This window comes from Geotrypetes seraphini, chromosome 8 (genome assembly GCF_902459505.1).
Source record: "Geotrypetes seraphini chromosome 8, aGeoSer1.1, whole genome shotgun sequence".
Lineage (NCBI taxonomy): Eukaryota > Metazoa > Chordata > Amphibia > Gymnophiona > Dermophiidae > Geotrypetes > Geotrypetes seraphini.
In genome coordinates, this window is record NC_047091.1 from 5,530,406 (window position 1) to 5,554,978 (window position 24,573).

General features: G+C 40.3%; 1 protein-coding gene across 1 annotated transcript; it reads right to left on the bottom strand.

The window, feature by feature from the left end:
* Window positions 1-6,628: 6,628 nt before the first annotated feature.
* On the bottom strand, window positions 6,629-21,932 carry TENT5B (terminal nucleotidyltransferase 5B). The gene is made up of 2 exons (XM_033956302.1): window positions 21,233-21,932; window positions 6,629-10,128 (listed from the first exon to the last, which is right to left on the bottom strand). Exons 1-2 carry the CDS (start codon window positions 21,404-21,406, stop codon window positions 9,109-9,111), a joined length of 1,194 nt encoding a protein of 397 aa, XP_033812193.1. The 5' UTR covers window positions 21,407-21,932; the 3' UTR covers window positions 6,629-9,108.
* Between the last annotated feature and the right edge of the window lie 2,641 nt (window positions 21,933-24,573).

Below are 24,573 nucleotides of genomic sequence, written 5' to 3' on the forward strand. Positions count from 1 at the left end.
GAGGCCAACCATACACAAAACCGCAAAAGGAAGACAATGCGGCAATCTGTACTCTAAAAGAGGACCAGGTGAGGTCACGCTTCAGGCCACCCTGCAAAAACTCCAAGATGTGAGGCAAAGCAGTGCAGAGCACCACTCCTCAAAGAGACACCAAACACATACATAAGCCCGAGGTTAAAGTCTCCAAGACCTTAATAGAGTGGAGATCACCTTATCTGAATAGTCCTTCTTCCTCAGGCAAGCCCTTTCAAAGACCAAACTGTAAGCCAAAAGTAACCCGGATCGAACATTTAAATGGGATCCTGAGAGAGAAGATCAGGCAATAGGGGCAGTGGGAGATGATTTGCCATGAACAGATGAACCAGATGTGTACCACAGGCACTTGGGCCAATCCTGAGCCACCAGGATCACACAGCCTGCATGTTTGGCAATCCGAAGAACTCTGCCCATCAGAGGCCATAGTGGAAAAATATATAGCAGGCCCACATCAGCCAAGCCTGTACCAGAGCATCCAGCCCCTTGGCCTGGCAATCCCTGCGCCAACTGAAAAACCTCAGTGGTTTGGTGTTGACATTCGGGACCATGAGGTCCATGATCAGCTGACCCCAGGACTGAACTTGATTTGAGCTCTAGTACACTTGGGTACTAATGGCAGATGTCTGTAGAGCTCACAGTAAAGTAGGAGGAACACAGAAAAAAATCCAGAGTGGATGCCTTCTGCAGATGGCTCACAGCCATGGGGGAGGTAACTCACTTGTCTAGAATACACCACTCTATTGGAAAGATTTTATCAAGGTAAAGGATATTAAAAAAAAAAAAAAAAAAATTTATAATAATGGGGGGGGGGGGGGGGGGGAGTGAATTATAACCCAGGAAAAGAGCTGTATTCCTTGTACCCTAACAAGCCACCTAGAATCCCCTCTAGGGATTCAAGACAAAGTTAGACAAGTTCCTGCTGAACCAGAACGTACACACGTAAGGCTAGTCTCAGTTAAGGCACTGGTCTTTGACCTTAAGGCCACCGTTTGAGCGGACTGCTGGGCACGATGGACCACAGATCTGACCCAGCAGCAGCAATTCTTGTTATTATGTGAGGGTTTTTTTCAGTATGAAATAATTTGAGGATATGCCAGATTTTCATGGTGGCCAGGATAATATTTCAAACCATATAAAAGGTCATTCACTTCTTTGCATATTCAAAGTAGCATGTGGTTGAAATATTTACTATCACACCTAGCCTAATATTAACTGGAAAAATGTTTACAATATATCACGAGTACACATTCTCCATGTTCTCTCCACTCAACTCCATTGCCTCTCCTCAGTGTCATCTCTCATGCCTTTCCTTCTCTTCACTTTACCCATTCCTACAGTCAGAGTAAGGTGCTCTCATACACACACACACTGTGAGTAATGCATTACTAACAGCAGGAAGCACCAATGCATATACTCCATCGTTGCAGTAGTAGAGTGGTATCCGTTTACACAGCCTGGTCCTACAGCACCAGAAATTAAGTACTCATGCATATTCTTACTCTGCTAGAGACACCTCCCCACTCCATCACCAACTACAGTGTACATTTCAACCCCAATTAGAAATAGTGCCCAACCCATGCCCAGTGTAAACTAGGGCTAGGCTGCATTCACAGAGATCAAAGAAAGCTGGGTAGAGTCACTTTTGGCAGGTTTACATAGTTTCAGGTTCTATATACAGTGTATTCCTAGCCAAATCATTCCCTCATTTTAGCTCTAAGGTTGCTGCTATTTTTTCATGTGAGAGGGCAGGAGAAAGTGTTAGTAGATAAGCTCCTAAGGTCTCTCTCTCTCTCTCTCTCTCTGCTCCCAGGGTGCTGGCAGAAATTCCTAAACTACAGCCAGGATAGAACATTTGGGACAAGAAAAGCATGAGGTATCAGAAAAACTTACATCCATAGACCTTAGTTTTGAGGTCACCTTCACGTAGTAGCAAAGTTAGGGGACATTGGAATCCAGAGCCAGGCAACAGTAACTTTCTCATGGTTGTCACCGAAGCATGCATTTTTTTAAAGACACAGGCATATCACACAAGCAGTGCACTAGGTCAAATTAACTTTTGAAGACAAAGAGAGAAAGGGTTTTCACACAGTTTTTTCATTAAAAAAAATAATAATAATGGGGTAAGACTATTGAATATACAGTCAATTGTTTTCATGGCAAGTAATTCCTACAGAGCATGAAGCCACATTGTTGTGAAAACTTGTACAAAAATACACCTAGGGACACATGAGGTAGAGATTGAATGAGCATCTCTTGCAGGCTTAGGAAAATTTTCTAGGATAGCTATCAATGTTTGCAGCTGCCACTTGTGTGACTAATCTAATCAGCTTAAATATTTAAGTAATAAGCAAACAAGATTAATTAGGAAAACAGGATGGTCACTTCTGCAGAGGACCAAGGTCACATTAATTGTCAGATCCTATACATGCATGTGGCTATTAAATTAATCTCTTAATTAAGCATACTGTTTCTTGACTCAGAAAGAATATCAGTTTATAATAGTATAACTATCTTAGGGCTAGATTCACTAACCTGCCCAAATCGAACAATCCGTTTCCGATTCGGGTAGGTTCGACTGATTCACAAATCAGTCGTATTCAAGTGGGGGCAATCGGAGGAACGCCCCCCATTTGCAAACAGGGATCCTACATCTAAGTTATGACAAGACTTCTTGCTTTCAGTACCTGTATATAAATGTTTTAATTTTATGCTTGGTCTTGCTCAAGCTCTAACAAACATGCATAGCTTGTGCATGAGTACCCAAACCAGACCTATACATGGAAGCATTCCTCTATCAGCAAAAGCAGATTCTTACTAATATAAGCAGGGGCCTACCAACATTAGAAGGATTGTACTCTCTTCCTTTCTAAGAAAAGAGTCAGCCAGCCCGATTTAAGCCAAACTAAAAAACATTTTATGAAATGGTACTCATGAACAAAACCTTTAGGACACTCATTCAAAAATCAAGCTGAAGGCATCTTCCATTTCCTAAATATACTCTTTCCAACAGCTACCACTATTTTCTTTTCCACCCTCTTGCTTTCACCTTTAGCACCTCCCACCATCTGCTGTCATACACTTAGAATTAAATGACACCCATGATTGCAAGAAAAGTTAAAAAACATTAAAAAGCGGTGGAATCAAGACATCCTTGTGTGGAGGGTGTAGAAGCTGGCTCAGCAAGAGGCAGTAATTAATAATGTTTTTATGCCAAGTAGTGCAATACTACTGTAGTAATAATAAGTTAGCAATTTCATGTTTGAGCTCTTTTAGAGCCGGTGAATGACTTGCTAGTAATTTTTTTTGCTTTTGAATGTGTTTATAGTTCATTTATAGTTTACCGTTCATTTCTGTAATAAGCTTACTACAGCAGAGCTTGGCATTATGCCAACATTTTTCAAGTGTCCCTTTAAGAAAACAGTATTTCCACTTTAGTAGTTTTCTTATAGTAAAAGTTGCATGCTAGCTTTGGTACTTACTGACACTGCAGGCAAGTGTATAGGAAAAAAAAAAATCTTCATAAGCGAATGTCACTATCCATATTAAGATAAGATTCTTACAAAGAAAATTAAGTCCTGTGCCAAAGGTCTAGCATGTATATAAGAAAAACTTCATGTATAAAAGAAAAAGCCAGTTGTATACTTGCCTATTGCATTATTGTCAGATTCCATTGATGAGCCAAAAATTTATGACCTCTCTAAGCAAGCAAGGGTGGTGCTAACACATTAGGATTTCACCCTAAAAAACATAAAATGTGTCAATCTCCAAAGAAAGAAATGAAAATATAAGTACTACTGCCTGGGAAAGCTGAAGAGCTTTCCCCAATAATGAATATCTTTACATTCTAATTAGTACTTAAGCAGTGTCAGTAGGAAAGGCCTGAAACTTGCTCGAAACAGACACCTGCAGATGCTCAGCACATTTTAAAGGCTGAGATAGCTGAATATCAACACAAGAATCTAGGCTGCTACTATATAAAAATCCATCAAAAGCATCAGCTAAAACCTAAAAGCTAGATAGCCTTTGGTATAAAAACAGGTGTGTACAAATTCAGCCATAGGCTAGTCAGATTGCTCAATACTATATCATGAAACCCCATTCACAATACTCTAATATAAACAGATTTTTTGACCCCAAAATGGGAGGTGTCAGTTTATATTTGAGCCAGCCAATCACCAAGGCTGTTTTCCCTTTAACTCCCGATGACCACCAGCACTGTAAATATACACCCCCACCGCTATCTTCCCAACCCCAAGATGATTCATGCTGTTGCTCCGCAGGCATCATGTTTACCCATTCTGTTTTGAAGAAAAGCTGCTGCCACCAATACTGTATGCTAATGTAGTATATCTTGATTTCTAGAAAGCTTCTGACAAAGTTCCTCAAGAGAGGCTCCTGAGAAAATTAAGAGTTGCAGGATAGGAGGCAATGTTATCAGACAGAAAACAAAGGGTAGGGTTAATGGGACATTTTCTCAATGCAGGGTAAATAGTTGTGTGCCGCAGGGATCTGTACTGGGACCAGTGCTATTTAACTTATTTATAAATCATTTGGAAATTGGAACGACAAGTGAGGCGATTAAATTTGCAGATGACACTAAACTGTTCAAGGTTGTTAACACATGCAAACTGTGAAAGGCAGGAAGATCATAGGAAATTGGGAGACTGGGCATCCAAATGGCAGATGAAATTTAATGTGGACAGATGCAAAGTGATGCACATGGGAAGAATAATCCAAATCAGTTACCAGATGCTAGAGTCCACCTTGGAGGTTAGCACTCAAGAAAAAGATCTGGGTGTCACCATGGACAATACGCTGAAACCTTCCACCCAATGTATGGCAGCAGCCAAGAAAGCAAACAAGATGCTAGGGATGGTAAACAAGATTAAAGCATGTTATAATGCCTCTATATTGCTCAATGGTGTGACCTCACCTTGAGTATTGCATTCAGTTCTGGTCTCCTTATCTCAAGAGATATAGCAGCACGAGAAAAGATTCAACTAAGAGTGACCAAGATAACGGGGATGGAACTCTTCTCATATGAGGAAAGACTAAGGAGGTTAGGGCTCTTCAACTTGGAAAAGAGATGGCTAAGGGGAGATATGTTTAAAGTCTACAAAATCTTGAGTGATGTAGAAGTGGATTGATTTTTTACTGCATCAGGATTTACAAAGCCTAGGGGACACTCAAAGTTCAAAGTTAGAGTAATACTTTTAAAACCGATAGGAGGAAATATTTTTTCACTCAAAGATAATGCATTCCAGAGCTCAACTATTGCCAGAGAATGTGGTAAGAGTGGTTACTGTTACTGTATCTGGGATTAAAAAAAGGTTTGGACAAGTTCCTGGAGGAAAAGTCCATAGTCTGCTGTTCAGACAGACATAGGGAAAGCCACTGCTTGCCTTAGATCGGTGGCACGGAATGCTGCTACTATTTGGGTTTTGGCCAGGTACTTGAGACTTGAATTGGCCTCCGTGAAGACTGAATACTGGGCTAAAGGGACCATTGGTCTGACCCAGTAAGGTTATTCTTATGTTCTTAAGGCATGTGTTTAATAGGGTTAAGACTATATATACATGCTAATATTGTAATAAACTACTCTAACAAGACTAAACTAACTCTTTTGTTAATTAGGTATTATAGTTCTTAAAATATAAGAAAAAGGATTATTGCCTTCATTAAAGCAGGAAAAGCAGCTTTAAGTATATAGCACAAAACATTCGTATTCATCTTAACACAGAACTTCATTTTACTCTAGACTAGAATTATCACTAAACAGATTCAAAATATCATCCCCCTCCCCCATTCAAGAAAGCTGCACATGTAATCTACAGCTTAGAGTCAGGTACATTTGTAACTTATCTATACCACTTTTACTAAAGATACAAATGAATGGATTAGTCTATTTACTTTCAGAAAGTCACTTACATTTTTCACTCCTTGCATTTAAGCAGCAAAATTAAAATTCTATTGCTGCCTGCATAGGGCATCCATAATTGCACATTTAATATTTGCAAGTTGTCAGGTTTTACATGCTGTAGTGTTCTTTATGAAACACAACAAAAATATATAAAAAAATAAATAAATAAAACAAAACAATGTATAAAATAAAACAAACAAAACAATATATATAGTTTGGGTTTTTTTTTATTTTTATTTGTTTTGTTTCATAAAGAACACTACAGCATGTAAAACCTGACAACTTGCAAATACCTTCTTCTCCCCCACCCCTATTTTAAAAATAAACAAACCCCAAAAAACAATACTTTGTTACAAGCTGTAAGAAAAAGGATAGAAATTTGGGTTAAAGAAGTGTACTTAGTCGCTGATGACCTCAAGCAGAAGGTTTCAAAGCATGCTTTCAAGCAGGGAAGCTGTGTTTAGAATGATCAGATGATTCTGCTATTTACTATTTTCATCAGTCCCACATCACCTCAGACCCAGCTACTGTGAACAGAAGATTGAGAAATTGTTTTGGATATGATTTCCTAGATGAATTTTTTCTAATCTGTGATTAAAGCAATGTGCTTCAATTTGGTTAGTATTTGCATAAAGAGAAAATATATATTAAAAAAAATGACAGACACTTGTATCACTGCTGGGGTTTTAATCAAGTAGATTCAAGCTCTTTGGATAGTCAGGTTTCTTCCATCACCCTGTACCTTTACAAGAGACCTGGAGGCTGCCACTCCCAGGATTGCCGATACATATATTTATCAAAGTTAATATTTACATTACAGGCAACATTTTACTCCAAGGACAACTAAACCCCTGTTATCCATCCCTTAAAATAAAGATAATGGATGAAGTCCAATACAGGGATTTGAAGAGAAGGTAGTTAAAAAAAGACAAATGCTATCAAATTAAAAATTGGAGCATAACTAGTTCTGCTTCTTTGATACAGTAGCTTCAAAGTCAGTGCATAATGAAGTTACACCCAAGCCCTAAATGATAAATATTAAATGAAACACCTCTTGATACTCCCAAAGCTTACCTTACAATCAAAAACCTAACACAGACTTGCTTCATCAAGACTAAAGAATTGTTTTAGACAGATACCCAGGACCTGTTCAGAGGACTAGTGGATGAGAGAGTTCAACCTCCATAAATAGTAAAAGAACCTGTGGGGGGGAACTTCTTCCCCCTCCCCCAACTCAGTTACTGTGGTACAAGTCTATTAACAAGATGACAACATATTAACTGCTGGTTAACAGTATATTTTCAGATAGGTTGATTTGATTTGGTAGAGGTAATGTAAGGGATTTGGTAGAGGTAATGGAAGAACTTAACTTTGAACAAATGGCTTGCGGCCAGTGGTTCTTGACCCTGTCCTGAGGGACCCTCAGCCAGTTGGGTTTTCAGATTATCCCTAATATGCAAGAGAGATTTGCATATAACGGAGGAAGAGACATGCATCCAAATGCCTCATGCATATTCGTTACCACTAATAAAAAGCTCAGTTACTCATTACAAGTATAGCTGCTACACCAATTCCTTCAACATACATATGAAGTACAGAACCTTAATAGTATCTTTATTACAAAATTACTTTCTAGACATTTACTGGTACTGAAATGACCAACCACAATGACAAAATGCAATATGTAGCCTACACTAAAGGCTGGGATACTAATTATGCACATTTTAGATGAGTTTGCTTTGTATTTCTCCATTTTGTATGTTCTCTCATAATTATGTTTGTATTTTGAAAGCCATTTAGGTTTAAGTGGGTTAGAAATCTTTTAAATAAATTATAAATGCTAAAATTTAAACATTATAAATTTTGGATTGCTCTTATATAATTCTCTTTCTACCATGCAGTGGAAGTCCACTGAAGCTCAAAGTACTGTAACTTCTTGCACTGTAGTTGAGAGAAATGGTGTCCAAACAATCCTCACTGGTCAGTAAGCACCATTTCTCTCAACTACAGTGCAAGAAGTTACAGTACTTTGAGCTTCAGTGGACTTCCACTGCATGGTAGAAAGAATTATATAAGAGCAATCCAAAATTTATAATGTTTAAATTTTAGCATTTATAATATTGCATTTTATGTTTTTGTAATAAAGATGTATTAAAGAAACTATTAAGGTTTTGTACTTTATAAAATTAAATATATGTATGTTGAAAGAATGGGTGCAGAAGCAACTGAGTTTTTGGTTAAGTGATATTTGAGGAAACTGCATCATTAAGCCTCACACTTTGTGTGTGTTTTAATGTATATTCATTAGAAATATCCTGAAAACCTGAATGGCTGGGGGTCCACCAGGACATAGTTGAGAATCACTGGGTTAGGTTATACTAATGCTAGCTGGCATGAACTGTCATTGTTCACTTTCAGCACCATCTTACTTCAGTGCCGAGTAAATAAACAGTGAAAAAACCCACTCTGGATTTACTTTGATTTAAGGTCCTCTAGCATCATTTGCAAAGTGCAGGTGGCTCACACATTGGGAACAAGATACCAGTCTACAGCTAAGTAGAACCAGCAGCTTATCTTCCGTACATGACCACTTTGGAATTTTCAGGTCCATTTGATACATGAATACTATCTTACTTACTATCAAGGTCTCATTTTAAATAGAAATGGTTTTGACAAGTCTTGTCTCTTCCCCCCCACTTTTTAAACACTTAACATTATAGACATCCCAAAGGGCTAGCAGTTAAAAAAAAAAATAAAAGCAAAGCTAATACAACTTATTTTAACTGTTACAGGCACTTCTTTAAGACATTTAATTTGGTCCTTCAAAACATGATCTACCACTGGCAGCATCTCGTTCATAAAATCCTTTTCATGCACCAACTCATCCTATGAAGTCCATATATTGAAGACATTCAAATGAATTTAGGTCAGGGGTCACTATCTTGCATCCCTCCCTTTTCCCAATTATCCCATTCAGAGGAAAATGATTCTTCATGGAGAAATCCAGACAACTATTTCAGCAGAGAATTAATTTCAATAATCACATTAATAATCTTGAAGGGGAAAATTTTTCCCTTCATTTTACTTCTGGCAGCTTTGGAAATTTTTTCCAGATCAAAATCTAGACCAGCTGTGCATGGTGGCCAATGGGCTCAGTTACAAGGCAGCCACGTTGGGTAGGAGTGATTGCATGGTAGAAGGGGTTGCACATGAGTAACGTAATAGTTGTAATTTATTTCACTGGCATATGGTGCTGGTTGGTAATAACACGTCACATTAGTTGCTGTAGGGATAATACTTTGCTCAGATAATACCCCAATGGCTAGCATGGCAATAAGATTAAGTGTTTGTCTCCTTTCATGCCCCATTAGGCAGACTGTACTTTCATTCACCACTCTGTGCAGAGTCATTAGGCAGTCATATCTTTTGCTCTCCATTCCTACAAAGTGATTCTGCAGATAGCACTCCAGTTTTCTCTGCTGCTCTCCAATATCAGGAAAGTCTATGAAGTATCTGGAGCACATATACCTCTGCAAAGCCTTCATGTCAGCCTCAGATTTTGGTTTAAATCCTCTCACAAGAAGATTACAATATTTCAGGAGTCCACCACCACGGATCTCTTCAGGATTTCGGGTGGCAATGATTCGATTTTTCAGATGATCCATTGCTTCCTCAAAGTCACCATACACGCTTTCCCCAGTGACTGTAGGGTGGAAGTTCTCAGACATGGGATTTTCTGAACACTCGGTAAACAGCAACAGAGAGTCCAGAATAATCTGGAAGGAATCCACACTAAACTCAAACTGCCGCCTTAACGAGTCCACAAATTTGAGCTCTACATTCTTTCCACTGTTGTTAGAGAGAGAAATAAGACTCCAACGATCTGTCTCTGTGCACACTTTTACAAGTTTCTGTACATAGGCTTCTTTCAAAGTCATAGGAGTTATCTTATCCTTGTTAACACCTTCTGGCAGGAAATCCAGGAGGCAGTCCAAGACCACATCTTTCACCATCTGAAATGAATCTTCACTCTTCAGATCCACGACAAAAATGAGGTCAAGATCCTTGTAGCCCAGTCCACTGTTGTGATGTAGCACGTGGCTGGCTGCAGAACCATTGAGTCTCACATTATGAACAGCAATGCCCTTGGCTTCTAGACAGCTGCGAACCACCTATGACAAAGAAAACCTCGTTATAGGAGAAACTGTAAAAGGCATCATAAAACATTTATATTAAGTAGATTTAAAAGAAGACATGTTCAAAACACTGCCAAAGATAAAAATTAAAAGTAAGGAAAGGAATAAGAACCAAAACATTGTTCCAAGTTAGGACTATGTACTTGACTAGAGATGTAATAGTTGAAAGGACCATTAATCTCATTTAAACAACACAGTATGCATATACCTATTGAAAACATCCAAAATGAGAGCCCACAGCAAAATCTGATGAATACCATAATTACTCACAGGACAGACCAAAGGGTATCTGATACCTACCTGCATGTTTCCTTTCCCCATAGGGCAGTATATCAGTCTTTCCCACACCACCTCCATCCAAGGCTGCATTTAAAAAAAAAAAAAGTGTATGGCCTTTGGACACCTGAATAAACTGTTGCATCCTGCCCCCAGTTGTCTTCCTGTGAGGAAGAGGCAGGATGTGGTAGACCTTGAGTCCAAAGGACTGCAGCCATGCTGCTGGTGGCATCCAAGTGCTGTGCTTCTATCATGCCAGTTGCGCTAGTGCCATGCCATCATCCCTTCCCCTGAATTCTACTGCCCTAAATAGATGCCTAGTGGTAGGACTGGCCTTGGTTACTCAATAGAGAACAGAATTGTATGTAGCTTTTCACTTAATGTCAGCAGAAAGCTATAAAGTTTACAACTATTTCTTTTGCAATGACAGACCAAGTTTTCCTCTGGTTTTTAAAGTTATTTTGCAACAGTAATATACTTGGTGATAATGTCAGTTTCAAGTTTATTTGAAATTTGATGAATCGCTTATACATAAAATACTAAGCGATGTACAATAAAATCCAAATTTGAATGTAAAATAAAATACAGAATGATAACAAATAAAACACTAAGCGAATTACTATAAAATCCAAATTTGAACATATATTAAAATACAAGGTAATAATAATAACAATAAATCAAAATAAAAAGGGGGTTTGACCTACAGACCAACAGACTCAACTGGAAGGAAGGGAAGAGGGAATCAGGTTACAATATTAATCATTTTAAAAAGAGAGAAACATAAAAGGAGAACACATTAGGAGGGTTACTTTTTTTTTTTTTTTTTTTAAAGACTGGTGCTCTGCAATTATTCCATATACGAGGTAAACGCATCTTTAAACAGAAGGGTTTTTAAGTTAGTTTTGAAATGACTAATATCTTTTTCATCTCTAATATATTTGGGGAGAGAATTCCAGGTTTGAGGTGCAACTACTGAGAATATATCATATCGTCAGCTTGTATAGTTCTCACTTTTCAGGAAGTTAAAGCTGGTTGTATACCAGGAATTAATCCTGAAATAAGATTTTAAGAACCATGAGTGAAAAATGGGATTGAAGAACTTCCGGGGTTTAGGATGCGTCTTGTTTTAGTGCTAAATTTTAAAGTTAAAATTTGAGATTTTTTTTTTTTTAAAAAAGGAGGGCAGTAAAATTTGATTTCTATGTAGCCTTTTAAAAATTTACCGCTGTTTCCAGTTTCCTTGTCATGCAAGTTTTGAAGAATTTACCATAGGAAATGTTCCATTACATAATGAGGCCTACACCAAACATGTAGAAACAAAAATATTCTAATATTATTTACCCGTGTAAATTTTAGAGAAAAGGGCTTGAAGACTTGTTTGTATGGTAAAATCCAGAAATTCATAATTTGGTCTTGCAAAGACTCAAACCCTCCTTGGCCAAAAAAAGCAAAAGCTGCTGTTGATACAGATTGTCCACTGCATATCTGCAATAGAGAGTTGTGCGGGGACAGAAATCCCACTCATCCCCGCCCGTCCCCACAAAGAATTCCCTCCATCCCCGCCCGTCCCCATAAAAAGCAGCAATTACTTCCGACAGGATCATCAATTCCAGTTTCTTTTGTGTTTGAGCTGCTGTTTTCCTTGTGGAATCTCTTTGGTGGAACCCTTTTTTTGTTTTCTGTTCAGGTAATTAACTTAAACCCCCTCTTTTACTAAGGCTGACGTGTCCATTATATTATATGGGCGAACCCTGCTTCCAAAGCCTTCCATCCCCGTGGGAGTACCGTGGGCCAGAGGGGGTCCCCGTGGGAGTCCCACGATCCCCGTTCAGACCTCTAATCTGCAACTCCCTGCCATGACTTGTATATTGCTTTCCAGTAACTCCCAGCATTAGGGCTTTTAACACTGAAAACCACCTAATTTCATAGGTGTTACTTCAGCAATTTTAATTCAGCATGAAGGCACACCCTTCATTTTAGTTTTCAGCATTTCATTTAAATAGCTATTTGAATCATGTGTTGCCAGACTTAAATGAACTACAAAGAATTTACTTTCATTGGCTGTACATGTACTAGTAGTGTTTGTCCAGTTACCGACACCTTTTCTTTAGTTTAATCACTTTTCTTCTAACAGGATTTTTACTACACACAAAATGCATGCTAAAAAGATACACACAACACATTATGCTTGAATGAATAAAGGCCCCGAGAGTTGAATTGTTTCTCCCTATGCACCCCCCCCCCTAAAACAAAAAACCCAAAAACAAAAAACCCATACAAAATACTCACTCCATTAATCGCTCAGACTTAGAGAGCCTGTCTGAGGCCATGCAAACCATGTTAAGGTTCCACAATGGAAACATTTGTTTTACTAGTGGTCTGAGCCTTAGTGCCCCCTTTAGGAATCTGGATGAGAAGCAAGGGGAGCTTTGCATCCATGGGCTCTGAAGCACGAGAGGCCCACTATTTGGACCCCGAGTGACGCCACCGAGGCCTTTGTCAAGGCCTGCTTGGAGAAAAACTAGCACTACTGTGATTGGTGCACTAAATCAGCTCCACCTTCCTTTCATGCACCAGTGTTAAAATGTCTCCCATGCCTTCACGTAAACAAAAGCTGTCAAAGGCTTCTTGGCTCTGAGGAAAGTCGCAATAATTACCTTCGGGTATCCTTTGCGCTCCAACGTTGCACACCCAAGAGCCATGGCATGAGACCAAAGCAATCCAGATATATAACCACTGGGATCCAAGATAGAAGATAGAGCTGAGCTGTACTTGCAGTCCGAGACTCTGGTCCCTCTGCGTGTCCAATTCAATGCTATAAGGACCACTCCCCCTCAGTAGTTTGCTAGTCTGAAATATTGGCTAGCTGTGTGTCCCTGAGGGCTGAGCCTGCTGGCAGCAGACTTCCTCAGTGCGAGTTGTTGGGACCTCTGCCTGGGAGAAGGCACGAAGTGGGAACCTCTGGGCACTGAGCCTCCAACTGAACAAAGTTAAAATACCCAAAATACTGTAATAAAACCAAAGAGCAGAAACACTTCTGAGCAACTTGCTTGCAGAAAAAATGAGGGGGCAGGAGTAGCTCTCTAGGAATGAGGTGAAGTTAAGAAAGATGACAAGACAGAATTCTGCAAAGCAACTTGCAGGTTCAGATGCATAGTCCTAGCGTTCAGGACTATTAGACACTATAATCAGTTAAACCTAAAATTCTACACAACTTTTTGAAAACAGGTTCCATTAGATAAAAAGTGGAAGCATCTCTGGCATACACTGAAGTTAAAGCATAAGGAATAACTCATTTTCTTGCAACAAGCAATATCAATGTTGGGTCTGATTTATCCTATTAAGGAAGGCAACAAGTTAGTGCTGGCTTCGAGAAAGGGCCCATGGGAGTTCTCCTTAAATAGGAAAGCAACATCTAGACCAAAGACCATGGTGGTATGACTACAGGTATAAAAATGCAGTTATGAAACAGCATTTTTAATTTAATTACCTTCTCCAGACATGCTATCATTTACAAGTTTAAAGTGGTGACGCCTTTAGGAATCCTTTGAACAATTTAATTATATACCATTTCAACTCACTACTGCTCATACTCATCTTTATCTTGATAAGAACTCCTACTGCTTACCCATATTTTGAGCTCAAAACCTGTGACACCATATTTTCAGTAGTACATGAACTAAACTGAGCAATACAAAAGATAACACTTTGCTGAATAACTTAATTCTATAAATACTAGCTGTCAAGATCACTGGTTTAAAAAGGGCAAGGTTCTACAGCGAGTGTCACTGGTTAACACTTGCCCACTGCCTAGTAATAAAGCAGTTACTTACCATAACAGGTGTTATCCAGAGACAGCAGGCGGATATTCTCACATGTGGGTGAAATCATCTTCAGAGCCTGCTACAGACAGTGCAAAAGTGCACCGACACTTAAGAGCTTAAAAGCTTTCAAACTGCCTGTACCGCGCATGTGCGACTGACTGACTGAGGGTTTGTGGTACCTCAGTTCCGTAAGCAAGCTAAGAAGCCAACCAGGGGAGGTGGGAGGATGTGAGAATATCTGCTTGCTGTCTCCAGATAACACCCGTTACAGTAAGTAACTGTTTTATCCTAGGACAAGCAAGCAACATATTCTCACATATGGGACTCCTTAGCTTACTGCAATGGGACGGAGGGAGAGTTGGCCATTAAGAAGAAAAGAGATTCTGTAATACTGCTTGGCCAAAATGACCATCTCGTCTGGAATAGAATTCTAGATGTGTAGTGAGATGTGAAAATGTGGATTGAGGACCAAGTGGCTGCTTTGCAAATTTCATCAATGGGAGTGGATTAAGAAAGCCACCGAGGCTGCCATTGCTCGAACTTTGTATGCCATAACACATCACTCAAGTTGCAACCCAGCCTGAGCATAGAAAGATATACAGGTCACTAGCCATATGGAAAAAGTTCTCTTGATGACTGGCCAGCCTAGTTTGTTGGGATGAAAGGAGATGAATAGTTGAGGTGAAGTCCTGTGTGGTTTAGTCCTTTGCAGGTAGTATGCCAAGGCACTCTTATAGTCCAATGTATGAAGAGCTGATTCTCCAAGATGAGAATGAGGCTTTGGAAAGAAGACTGGAATCACAATAGATTGATTCAGATGAAGTTCCATGACAACCTTTAGAAGGAATTTAGGATGAGTACAGAAAAGTATCTTGTCATGGTAAAATACTGTATATGGTGGGTCAGAAACCAATGCTTGAAGTTCGCTGATTCGACAAGCAGAAGTGATAGCGATCAAAAAAACCACTTTCCAAGTGAGGCTAAACTTGCTGGGATCTTTATGTAGTCCTTACCAACTAGAGGTGATTTCAACGGAGGTTTGGAGTTGAAAAGTCCTTTCATAAATCTAGAAAGGAGAGGATGAGTGGCCAGAGGTTTATCGTTGACAGGAGTATAGAAAGCACTAATAGCACAGAGGTGAACTCTGACCGAAGTAGTTTTGAGGCCAGAAGTGAAAAGATGGAGAAGGTAATCCAGAACTGAAAAAGTGAAGAGGATGAAGGCTCTTGGTGATGAATAGATCACCAGGAGGTAAAACATGTCCACTTCTGTTAATAGCATTGCTAGGTAAATGGTTTTCTAGATATAGCAATAATGGCTTGAACAGGATCAGAGAGATAAAGTCTGTTAAAGTTACATTGAAAGGTACCAAGCTGTCAAGTGTAGAGACTGCTGATTGGGATGTAACATGGATCTGTGACTGAGTGAGTAGAGACAAAGATCTGTAGTGAAATTGGATCCTTGACAGTCAGCTGAAGTAGAAGGGAGAACCAAGGTTGTCTGGGCCACCATTCTGAGGACTGGTGGAAATGCATATAGGAATTTGTTTGTCCAATCCAGAAGGAATGCATCTGCCTCGAGACATTGCAGAGAGTATTGCTGGAACAAAATTGAGGCAGCTTGTGATTAAGAGGAGAAGCAAACAGGTCTAGCTGAGGAGTTTCCCATAACTGGAAAATGCGACCGATTACTCTGGCATTGAGGGTCCACTCGTGTGGCTGGAGAAATCTGTCGAGTTTGTTGGGCAGGATATTCCGTTTCCCTTGTACATATATAGCTTTTAGAAATATGTTGTGAGGAATCCAATTCCAGATGCATAGGGCTTCTTGACAAAGGAGGAGAGAGCCTGCACCGCCCTGTTTGTTGATATAATACATCGCGACTTGGTTGTCCGTTCAAACTAGGATAACGTGGTTGGGTAGAGTATTTTGAAAAATGATGAGCATTTCCAAGAGCTTTTAAATCTAGAAGGTTCATGTGTAATTTCTTTTGCGAATTCTAAAAACCTTGCATCTTGAGGCCATCCATGTGAGCACCCCAAGCATACATGGATGCATCCATGGTGAGAACTTTATGATGTGTAGGAACCTGAAAAAGGAGACCCCTGAAAAGATAGACAGGGTTTATCCACCACTGAAGAGATTTTTAAAGTGGTGAAGTGACTGATCTTGGATAAGGGGGTGAAAGCTTGAGACCACTAAGAGGCCAGAGATCACTGGGACAGCATGAAAGGGTAATGTGGTCTGTGGATGCCAGGTGACCTATAAGTCTCATCTTTCTGACTGACTGGCTGTGCTTGCAGAATGGAGACTTGATCACAAAGATGAATTATAGTGTCTTGTCTCTGTTGAGGAAGATAAGCTCGTAACTGATTGGTATCTAGTATGGCTCCTATAAATTGGAGATATTGTGAGGTTTGTAGTATAAAGAAATACATCAGTGCTCCGATGGAGATTGCCGGCACCAGAAACAAGAGCATTGATGCCTTGTGGAAGCAGGACACTCTTAGGATGAGTTGTTGATGTCGACTTTAACGTCGATACGAAGCAGAACGACGCTTAGGAGCAGATTCTGAAGCGGTACCCTACAGCCTGTGAGCTATCCTCGGGCTAGGCCGGTACCGATGAGGTCGTGAGATTGGAGATGTGTTCAAACTACTCTCTTTGTGCGGATCAAAGATCCTACACCGACACCTGAGACTGAGCGGGTATCAATGGTGCAGCAGGGTGTCGAGGGGTTGGAGACCTCGAAGAGGATGCATGCCCAATAGGAGACATAGCTTGTACAAAAGGAGAATGCTGAAGTCAAGGTTTGGCCTGCATCAAGGGACTCTATGCAGAACAGACCTGCAATGCCAGTTGGGAAGTGGATGGCTTCTTAGCAGGCTTCCTGAATACAGAGATGTCTGATGCCGGCACCAGCAGTACTGAGGATTGAGACTTTCCTTCATAACAGTGCCAAAATTTTTTTCCTGAAGCCGCCAGGTCTTTAGCACACGTTTCTGAAGAGCAGAACAATGAATGCAAGAGTCCACCCGACATTCAGGCCCCAAACAATGGATACACCAGCTGTGCAGGTCAATTATGGAAATATACCACTGACAGACAGCATTTTTTAAACCTGCTTGGTGTCTTAGACATGGATGGGAAAATTTGAGCGGCAAAAATCAAACTCAATTTTTATAGAGAAAGAAAAAAATTGCAACACACAAAAACGAGACCCCAGGCCTCAAAAGAGGACTGAGGTAAAACAAAATAAAATTAAGTCTTTCTGAGATTGGGGTTTTTAAAATTCTTCCTTCTTCAAAAGGAAAGTATTTGTGAAATTAAATCTTGCAGTTGAATGCGCTGAGAGAAGGCAACACAGCACTAGAAAACACAACTTCTTCGCTCAGTGGAAAATGAACTGAGGTACAGTGAGCCCTCTGGCAGGAAGGCACTTGCACATGCGGGCAGTCTGAAAGCTTTTAAGCTATTAAAGTGTTGATGCACTTTTGCACTGTCCATACCAGGCTCCATGGATGATGTCACCCACATATGAGAATATGCTGCCTGCTTGACCTGGGATAATGCATATTATGCAGACCAATTTCAAAGGTCGATCCAGGAAAACTTTAGACAAGTTTGAAGGTGAGTTAATGGAATTGCTATAAGCCTCATTACTAGTGTTTCCCCCCTTTCGATTAATGTGTACATAGAAAAGTTAGGTCACCTACTCAGTCAATATATTTGTAGATACACTGCTGCCCATTCCAGGCTTGCAATGATGTTAAAAAAAAACCCAACATGTGGCTATGATGAATATAGGCTATAGTAAGAAAAATGTATGCATAAGTGAAAAATCTTGATCAGGCCACAGTCCACAAAAGTTTAGAACTATTTAAATTGGCATTACATAGGCATATAATTATTGCAAACTAAAATCTGGACCATTTTGACATGTACTGCCAATTCCAGGAAGAAAGTTCCTTACGATTTAAGGCTACAAAACAGCAACTTTATAGGATGTCCTAGAAGTAGATGAATACAGTAACTGCATACAGACAACTGTTCATTTACTGGGCATTAAAACATTATCTTAAGGATTCAATTTAAGAACTCTGACATCTGGACTTTGAAATACCCAAGGGAAAAAATGTGCTTGTGTAAGGCAAGTGGAACGCTATGCAGCACTGAGGTTATACTAGCTTCTGATTCAGCATTTCTTTCCCCTTCATTTCATTAATGAATGCTGGCTGTAAGAGTTAAGATTTGCATAGCAAACTACATTCAACTAGTCAATCCTGCAGTGCAGCTTGGTATCTAATAGTAAATTCATTTGAAATATAATTAGTAAAATACCAGATCAAGTGGTTAGATAGGTTCATAGTCTAAAGCTCGCGAGGACAAAGGCGCGCAGACAACTGAGTGCAGGACTTCACATCGCACTGAAGAAAATCCAATTTTTAAAGGGCTCCAATGGGGGTGTTGGTGGGGTGCTGGCTGTTATTTTCTGCTTCCAAATATCCAAGCAATCTTGGTAAAGAACCTATGAAGATTAATTGCAGTGCCAGGCCAGCATGTGTAAGCTACTCATTTAGGGTAAAGAACAAGGCCTTTGCGCATTAAGACGTTACATTAATTGGATTTGTAGCCTACCAAAGCCTTTCAGTTCAAGGCAGATCACAAGGACAAAAGAAGCTAGCCATTTCCAGGGATTATATTAAAAAGATCATGTTAAAAATACTACTACTACTGTCTATAGTGCTACAGAAATGATAAGTAGTAGTAGTAAAAATAAGGTCCATTTCCAAGAGTTCGTTGTCTATCCTGAACAAGTTTGAATCATGCTAAAGCTCCAACACAAGGGCAGATGTAAAAAAAACTGCACTGGATCTTCATATCATGGTTAATTCTTTTTAGAAGAGAGTCAAGAGTACAATTCCAAAGACAACATCTTCCATAGAAGCCGGGTGTGAATAGGACAATTCAGGAGTGTTGCCAGTTCCTTGGTTATTTAAGCTCAGCCAAATAGAGGCCAAGGGATGGAAAAACAAAATGAAGGGTTTTAAAGAGTACCAAGTTTGTATATTCTTGTTTTTACTGTAGCCAATCATAAGTTCCCCTCTCCCCAAGAACCAGTACTTCTGAAATCCAGCAGAAAATCAATATAAGAAAAAAGGCTAATACTCTAAGGACAACTCATAGGGATACAATCTGAAAAGTGGTGTTTCATGAGCAATGAGAAACCACATTTGAGAAGATTAACATTTCCACATGAGATGGGAGTGGAGCCGAGGCTTTTGGAGAATTGTGGGCCTATTTTAGAAGCTTTGTTGTAAGTCTAGCCTCACCTTCCATAACCAAGAAACAAACAGGTAAGCAAAATGATTAAAGCCAATTCACAAAAAGTGTTTTTTATAAATCAAGGCACAATTTATAACTGAGCTAGCAAAACCCAATGCCAAAAGTGGCAAAGTTCAGGTTCATTTCTACCTCATACACCATAAAAGCCTTTTACCACCCCCTCCCCCATGACCAGACTCTTCTTTGGAAGTGACTGGTCATTTCTGTAACCTTGCTAGACAAGTTAAGTTAGTATACTATTTTTGGAAGATGCACATGTAATTATATACCTTTACTTGCATTGCAAGCTACATTCAACTATTTATGTACTGGTTACCATGGTCTCAATTTATTTGATTTCTGTATGAAGCTTAAGGCAAGAAAGCACAAAATGAATGGGACAAAAGGTAGCGATATAACAATTGCTAGAAATCAGGAACCCTAGAATAGTAGAAGCATGTAGGGACGCAAGAACACAGCACAGATTGCAAGCACAAAAGGGGCCAAGCAGACCACGTGGATATTTTCCAGCGACATCTACATAACTATGACCCAGCAGAATATGAACTGGATATATACTATTAGTTTACCATGCCAATTAATGACCCAACAACTAGCCCGATTCACTAAAAAGATTCTAATTTTTAGTATGGGGGAAACATTAAGACCATTTTTTTTTTTTTTTTAAATACTTGATTGCTACTAAAAAGTCAACAGCTGAAGATTGCATAAAGGAAAGGGGAACTGGACTTGAACTTGTATAATGCAGTTTACATATATACAGGCACTTATTTTGTACCCAAGGCAATAAAGGATTAATTAAACTTGCTCAGGGTCACAAGGAGAAACTCTAGGTACAGAGGCACCACCTCATGGTGCAGAGGCAGCAGCTCTACCATTAGGAAGGTTTAGAAACAACTAAAGCAGGGATCTCAAAGTCCCTCTTCAAGGGCCGCAATCCAGTTGGGTTTTCAGGATTTCCCCAATGAATATGCATGAGATCTATGTGCATGCACTGCTTTCAATGCATATTCATTGGGGAAATCCTGAAAACCCAACTGGATTGCAGCCCTCAAGGAGGGAATTTGAGATCTCTGAACTAAAGCCACCAAGAACCCCCAAACCCACCTTTTTGATATAGCTGTCAATCAATCCTTAACTCTACTCCTCTGCCCTTCAACCCAGCCAGCCGATTAACCGTTCCCCTTAACTCAGGGGTGTTAAAGTCTCTCCTTATGGGCTGCAATCCAGTCAGGTTTTCAGGATTTCCCCAAATGACTATGCATGAGATCTATTTGCATGCGCTGCTTTCATTGTATACTAATAGATCTCATAAATATTCACTGAAGAAATCCTGAAAACCCACCTGGATTGCAGCCCTCGAGGAGGGACTTTGACACCCATGGCCTTAACTGTATCCATGACATCCTGTTTGTCTGTCTTGCCTGTTTAGATTGTAAGCTCTTCAGAGCAGGGACTGTTCTCTTACTCTTTGTGACTCTGTACAGCGCTGCGTGCGTCTGGTAGCGCTCTAGAAACAATGAATAGTAGTAGTAATAGAGAGGGTAAAAAGAGACATTAAGTAACCCATATCCTAGAAGGCAACTGCCCTTTCTCGCAGGCCCCACCACGAGACTCACTCGCTCCAACACCCACCTGCACGATCTGCCAAGGGCGCACGGCGAGCGTGGGGAAATTGCCGCGGCCATGCACGGGCACGCTCTCGTTCAGGATCGCGTCCAGCCGCTCCACCTGCTGCCAAGAGAGCACGCTGAAGCGGCGCGAGTCTTCCAGGGGAACCTGCGGCGGCGACGGAAGCGTTGACGTCATGACGACAGCACTGGCAGCGGGGGGCCCGTTGGGGATAACTCTGGCTTATTACGAGCTAACGAACGAGCGAGCGAGCGCGCGCACGCACACACACACACACTTTGTCGCACACGCCGCTGTACGCACACGCCCCCCTCCCTCGCGCACTCAACCGTCTTCTCAGAGCGGAAAAAAAAAAAATTCGGTCGAGGACTATAGTTGCCTTTTCCTTTACGAGAATATGAACTATCCTCGGCAAGCTCGCGCTGAAAACAGGAAGCTACCCGAAAGAGGAGCACGCGAAAAGAAAAAAAATTAAAAAAACTTTTCCGTCAGAAAGTTTCGAGAGAACGTCGTCGCCGCTGGTCTTTCGTTTCTTTTCCTCTCACGAACTTCTTCGTTACAGCGGCCGGTGGGAAGCTTTGCCCTTAAAAGTTACCAGAGAAAGAGGCTACGGTAAGTCATATGCCATGTGCTCCTCGGCCTGTCAACCGCCACTACCCCCTTGCGACTGCTCTACTGTACTCTTGTCGGTCAAGCAAATCTTATATAAAACGGATCTCGCAATCTCAATTGGTTGTCCCGGCTGTCCATACCTCTTTTCCCGCCTACCCGTGCTAGAACGTTAACTCTAATTGGACGGAGGGCTGAAAACGCCGGTATCCTTAATACCCGCCCACTTTTCGTGTGCGTCATTGGAAAGCGGAATTTCTCGCTGATTGGCTCTTTTGTGACCAGCCCTTCCAGGCCAGCTTCTCATTTGTTCTTGTACGGAGCAGCCTTGCCGCCTTGCGAAGGAATCCCGACTGTGATTGGTTAGTTAATGTGTCTTTCAATGTAAAAGGCCGCCGCAGGCATGGGTTGGCATTAATCCAAGGTTCCTAACAAACCTCTTCTCTCACTAGCTAGAAAGATTCATATTTAATTAGAACACATTGGTATTAAATTAAATTTATGGGGGGGGGGGGTTTTAACACTCATTTTGTTGTCAATTAGGTGAATTTGTGGAAGGGTCATATTGTGCTCAGGAAAATTTAGGCACTGTAAACAGTTTAGGATTATTCCTATCTTGGGCCACACCTAAAGGACATTTTAGTGTTCCTCGGTACTGGTTACTGGACGTCCTGAAATGTATAATGCGGTTAGTTTAGGATATAAGTAAATTATGGGAATTAACACCCTGCCAGCTAGTCCTAATAGGGATCAAACCAGGACGATTAAATTTCCCATTAAAAAAAATATTTCCTGTTATTTATTTATTTATTTTCCAAAATGTATGAGGGGCGTTCAATAATTTATCTACCTCAGTAGGAAAGAAAAGAGTTTTCAAAAATGTTTTGGTTTTATTTTCCAATATACTCCCCTGATAGTTCCCATACACTTCATTCACTTTTCCTGCAAAGACCTTAAGCTCTTTAAAAAGAATTCTTCCGTTTGACCTTCAGACCAGGACGTCATATGTTCCTTGGCATCTTCATCACTTGAAAACCACTGTTCATGGAGAGATTTCTTTAAAACTCAGAACAGAAAATAATCCGAGGGAGCCAGATCAGGACTGTAGGGTAGATGGTTCAGCTGCTGAAACCAACATTTTAGGATGGCAGCCTGTGATTGTCGTGACATGTGCATCGGCGCATTGTTGTGAAGAAGCAGCATACCTGCTGTGAGTTTTCATCATCTTTTCTCCTTGACTGACTCCCACAAAGCGATAATAGTGTTGCCATAACTGTCCCCAGTTATGGCTGACTTGTGTAGCATGAATTCCAGAAGCAAAAGTCCTTAATCATCCCATGACTTTGCCTGAAGATTTTTCTTTGTTGAACTTTTTTGGGGTAGGGGATGACTCGTGCTTCCACTTCATTGACTCCATTTTGGACTCAGGATCTCTGTGATAGACGTATCTCATCTCCTATCACCAAATGATGAAAAAAAAAAATCACTTGGTCTTCAGGTTCTCCTGACAGCACTAGAGCCTCGTGGCCTTCTGACATGGCATCAGCATTCTTGGAACCCATCTTGCACTAACCTAGGACATGCCCATCTTTTCATGAATTATTTTATTTTCCAAACTGTATTTGCCAAGATGCCCATTTCTTTAGCTATTTGGGAAGCCTTAATTCATCTGTTTGGCAAAATTAAATCCTCAACTTTCCTGCACATTTCTGTGGAAGTTGCTTCCACATACCATCCATCCAGTGTGAGGGTCCTGGTCTCTCTATCCCACTTAAACTGCTTGCTCCAAAATTTTACTTTGTAGGATGACGGTGCAGACTCACCATAAACTGTAGTCATACATTCATGGATCTCCTTTGGCTTTTTCCCTTCTTTTGTGAGAAATTTTATCACTGAAAGATGCTCCATATCTAGCGGTTTCTTATTGATTCACATGAGGACTTTTCTGACACCCTGTCTCTTGGAAGGTTAGACTCACATTGAGCTGCAACTGTGCATGAGTAACTTTGAGACAACATGCATAGACAAGTTTCAACACACTTGCTACTTTTTATCATACTCAGGTAGATAAATTGTTGAACACCTCTCACCTCTGTACTATTCTAGGCAGATCACAAATCAACAAGCATAGTCAATATATAAATCACAAAAATTATACCAGAGACCATGTGTAGCAGATAATAATAATGCTTATTTGAAAATTTGTATAATTTGCAGAATAATATCACACTGGAGAAAGAGACTCAACAAGACATTTATAGCTAATCTTCTGACATTATAGTGACAAAGAGGGTCAAAGTACACTACACAGAATCAGAGGTGAGGAGTGGCCTAGTGGTAGAGCTGCTGCCTCAGAACCCTGAGGATGTAGAACTGAATCCCAGCGCTGTTCCTTGTGACCCTGGGCAATCCTCCATTGCCTCAAATACAAAATAAGTACCTGTATATATGAAAACCACTTTGAATGTGCAACCACAAAAAAGCAGTACACAAGTCCTATTCCCTTTTCTTCCCACCAAGCATGAGGTAATAAAAAAGTCCACTGGTGGACCTAACATGAGCACGGGCATAATATGCCTGCATCTGACATTAGAGGACAGAATTTGTAAGGTTCTATGTTGCTACATATTGCTTCTGGGGAGCACTTGTAGTGATCTGTTTTTTCCTTTAATACTGCCCACTGGAGTTCTGCTTTAAAAGTACTTTATTAATGCCTGTTTATCTTTTAAATATTT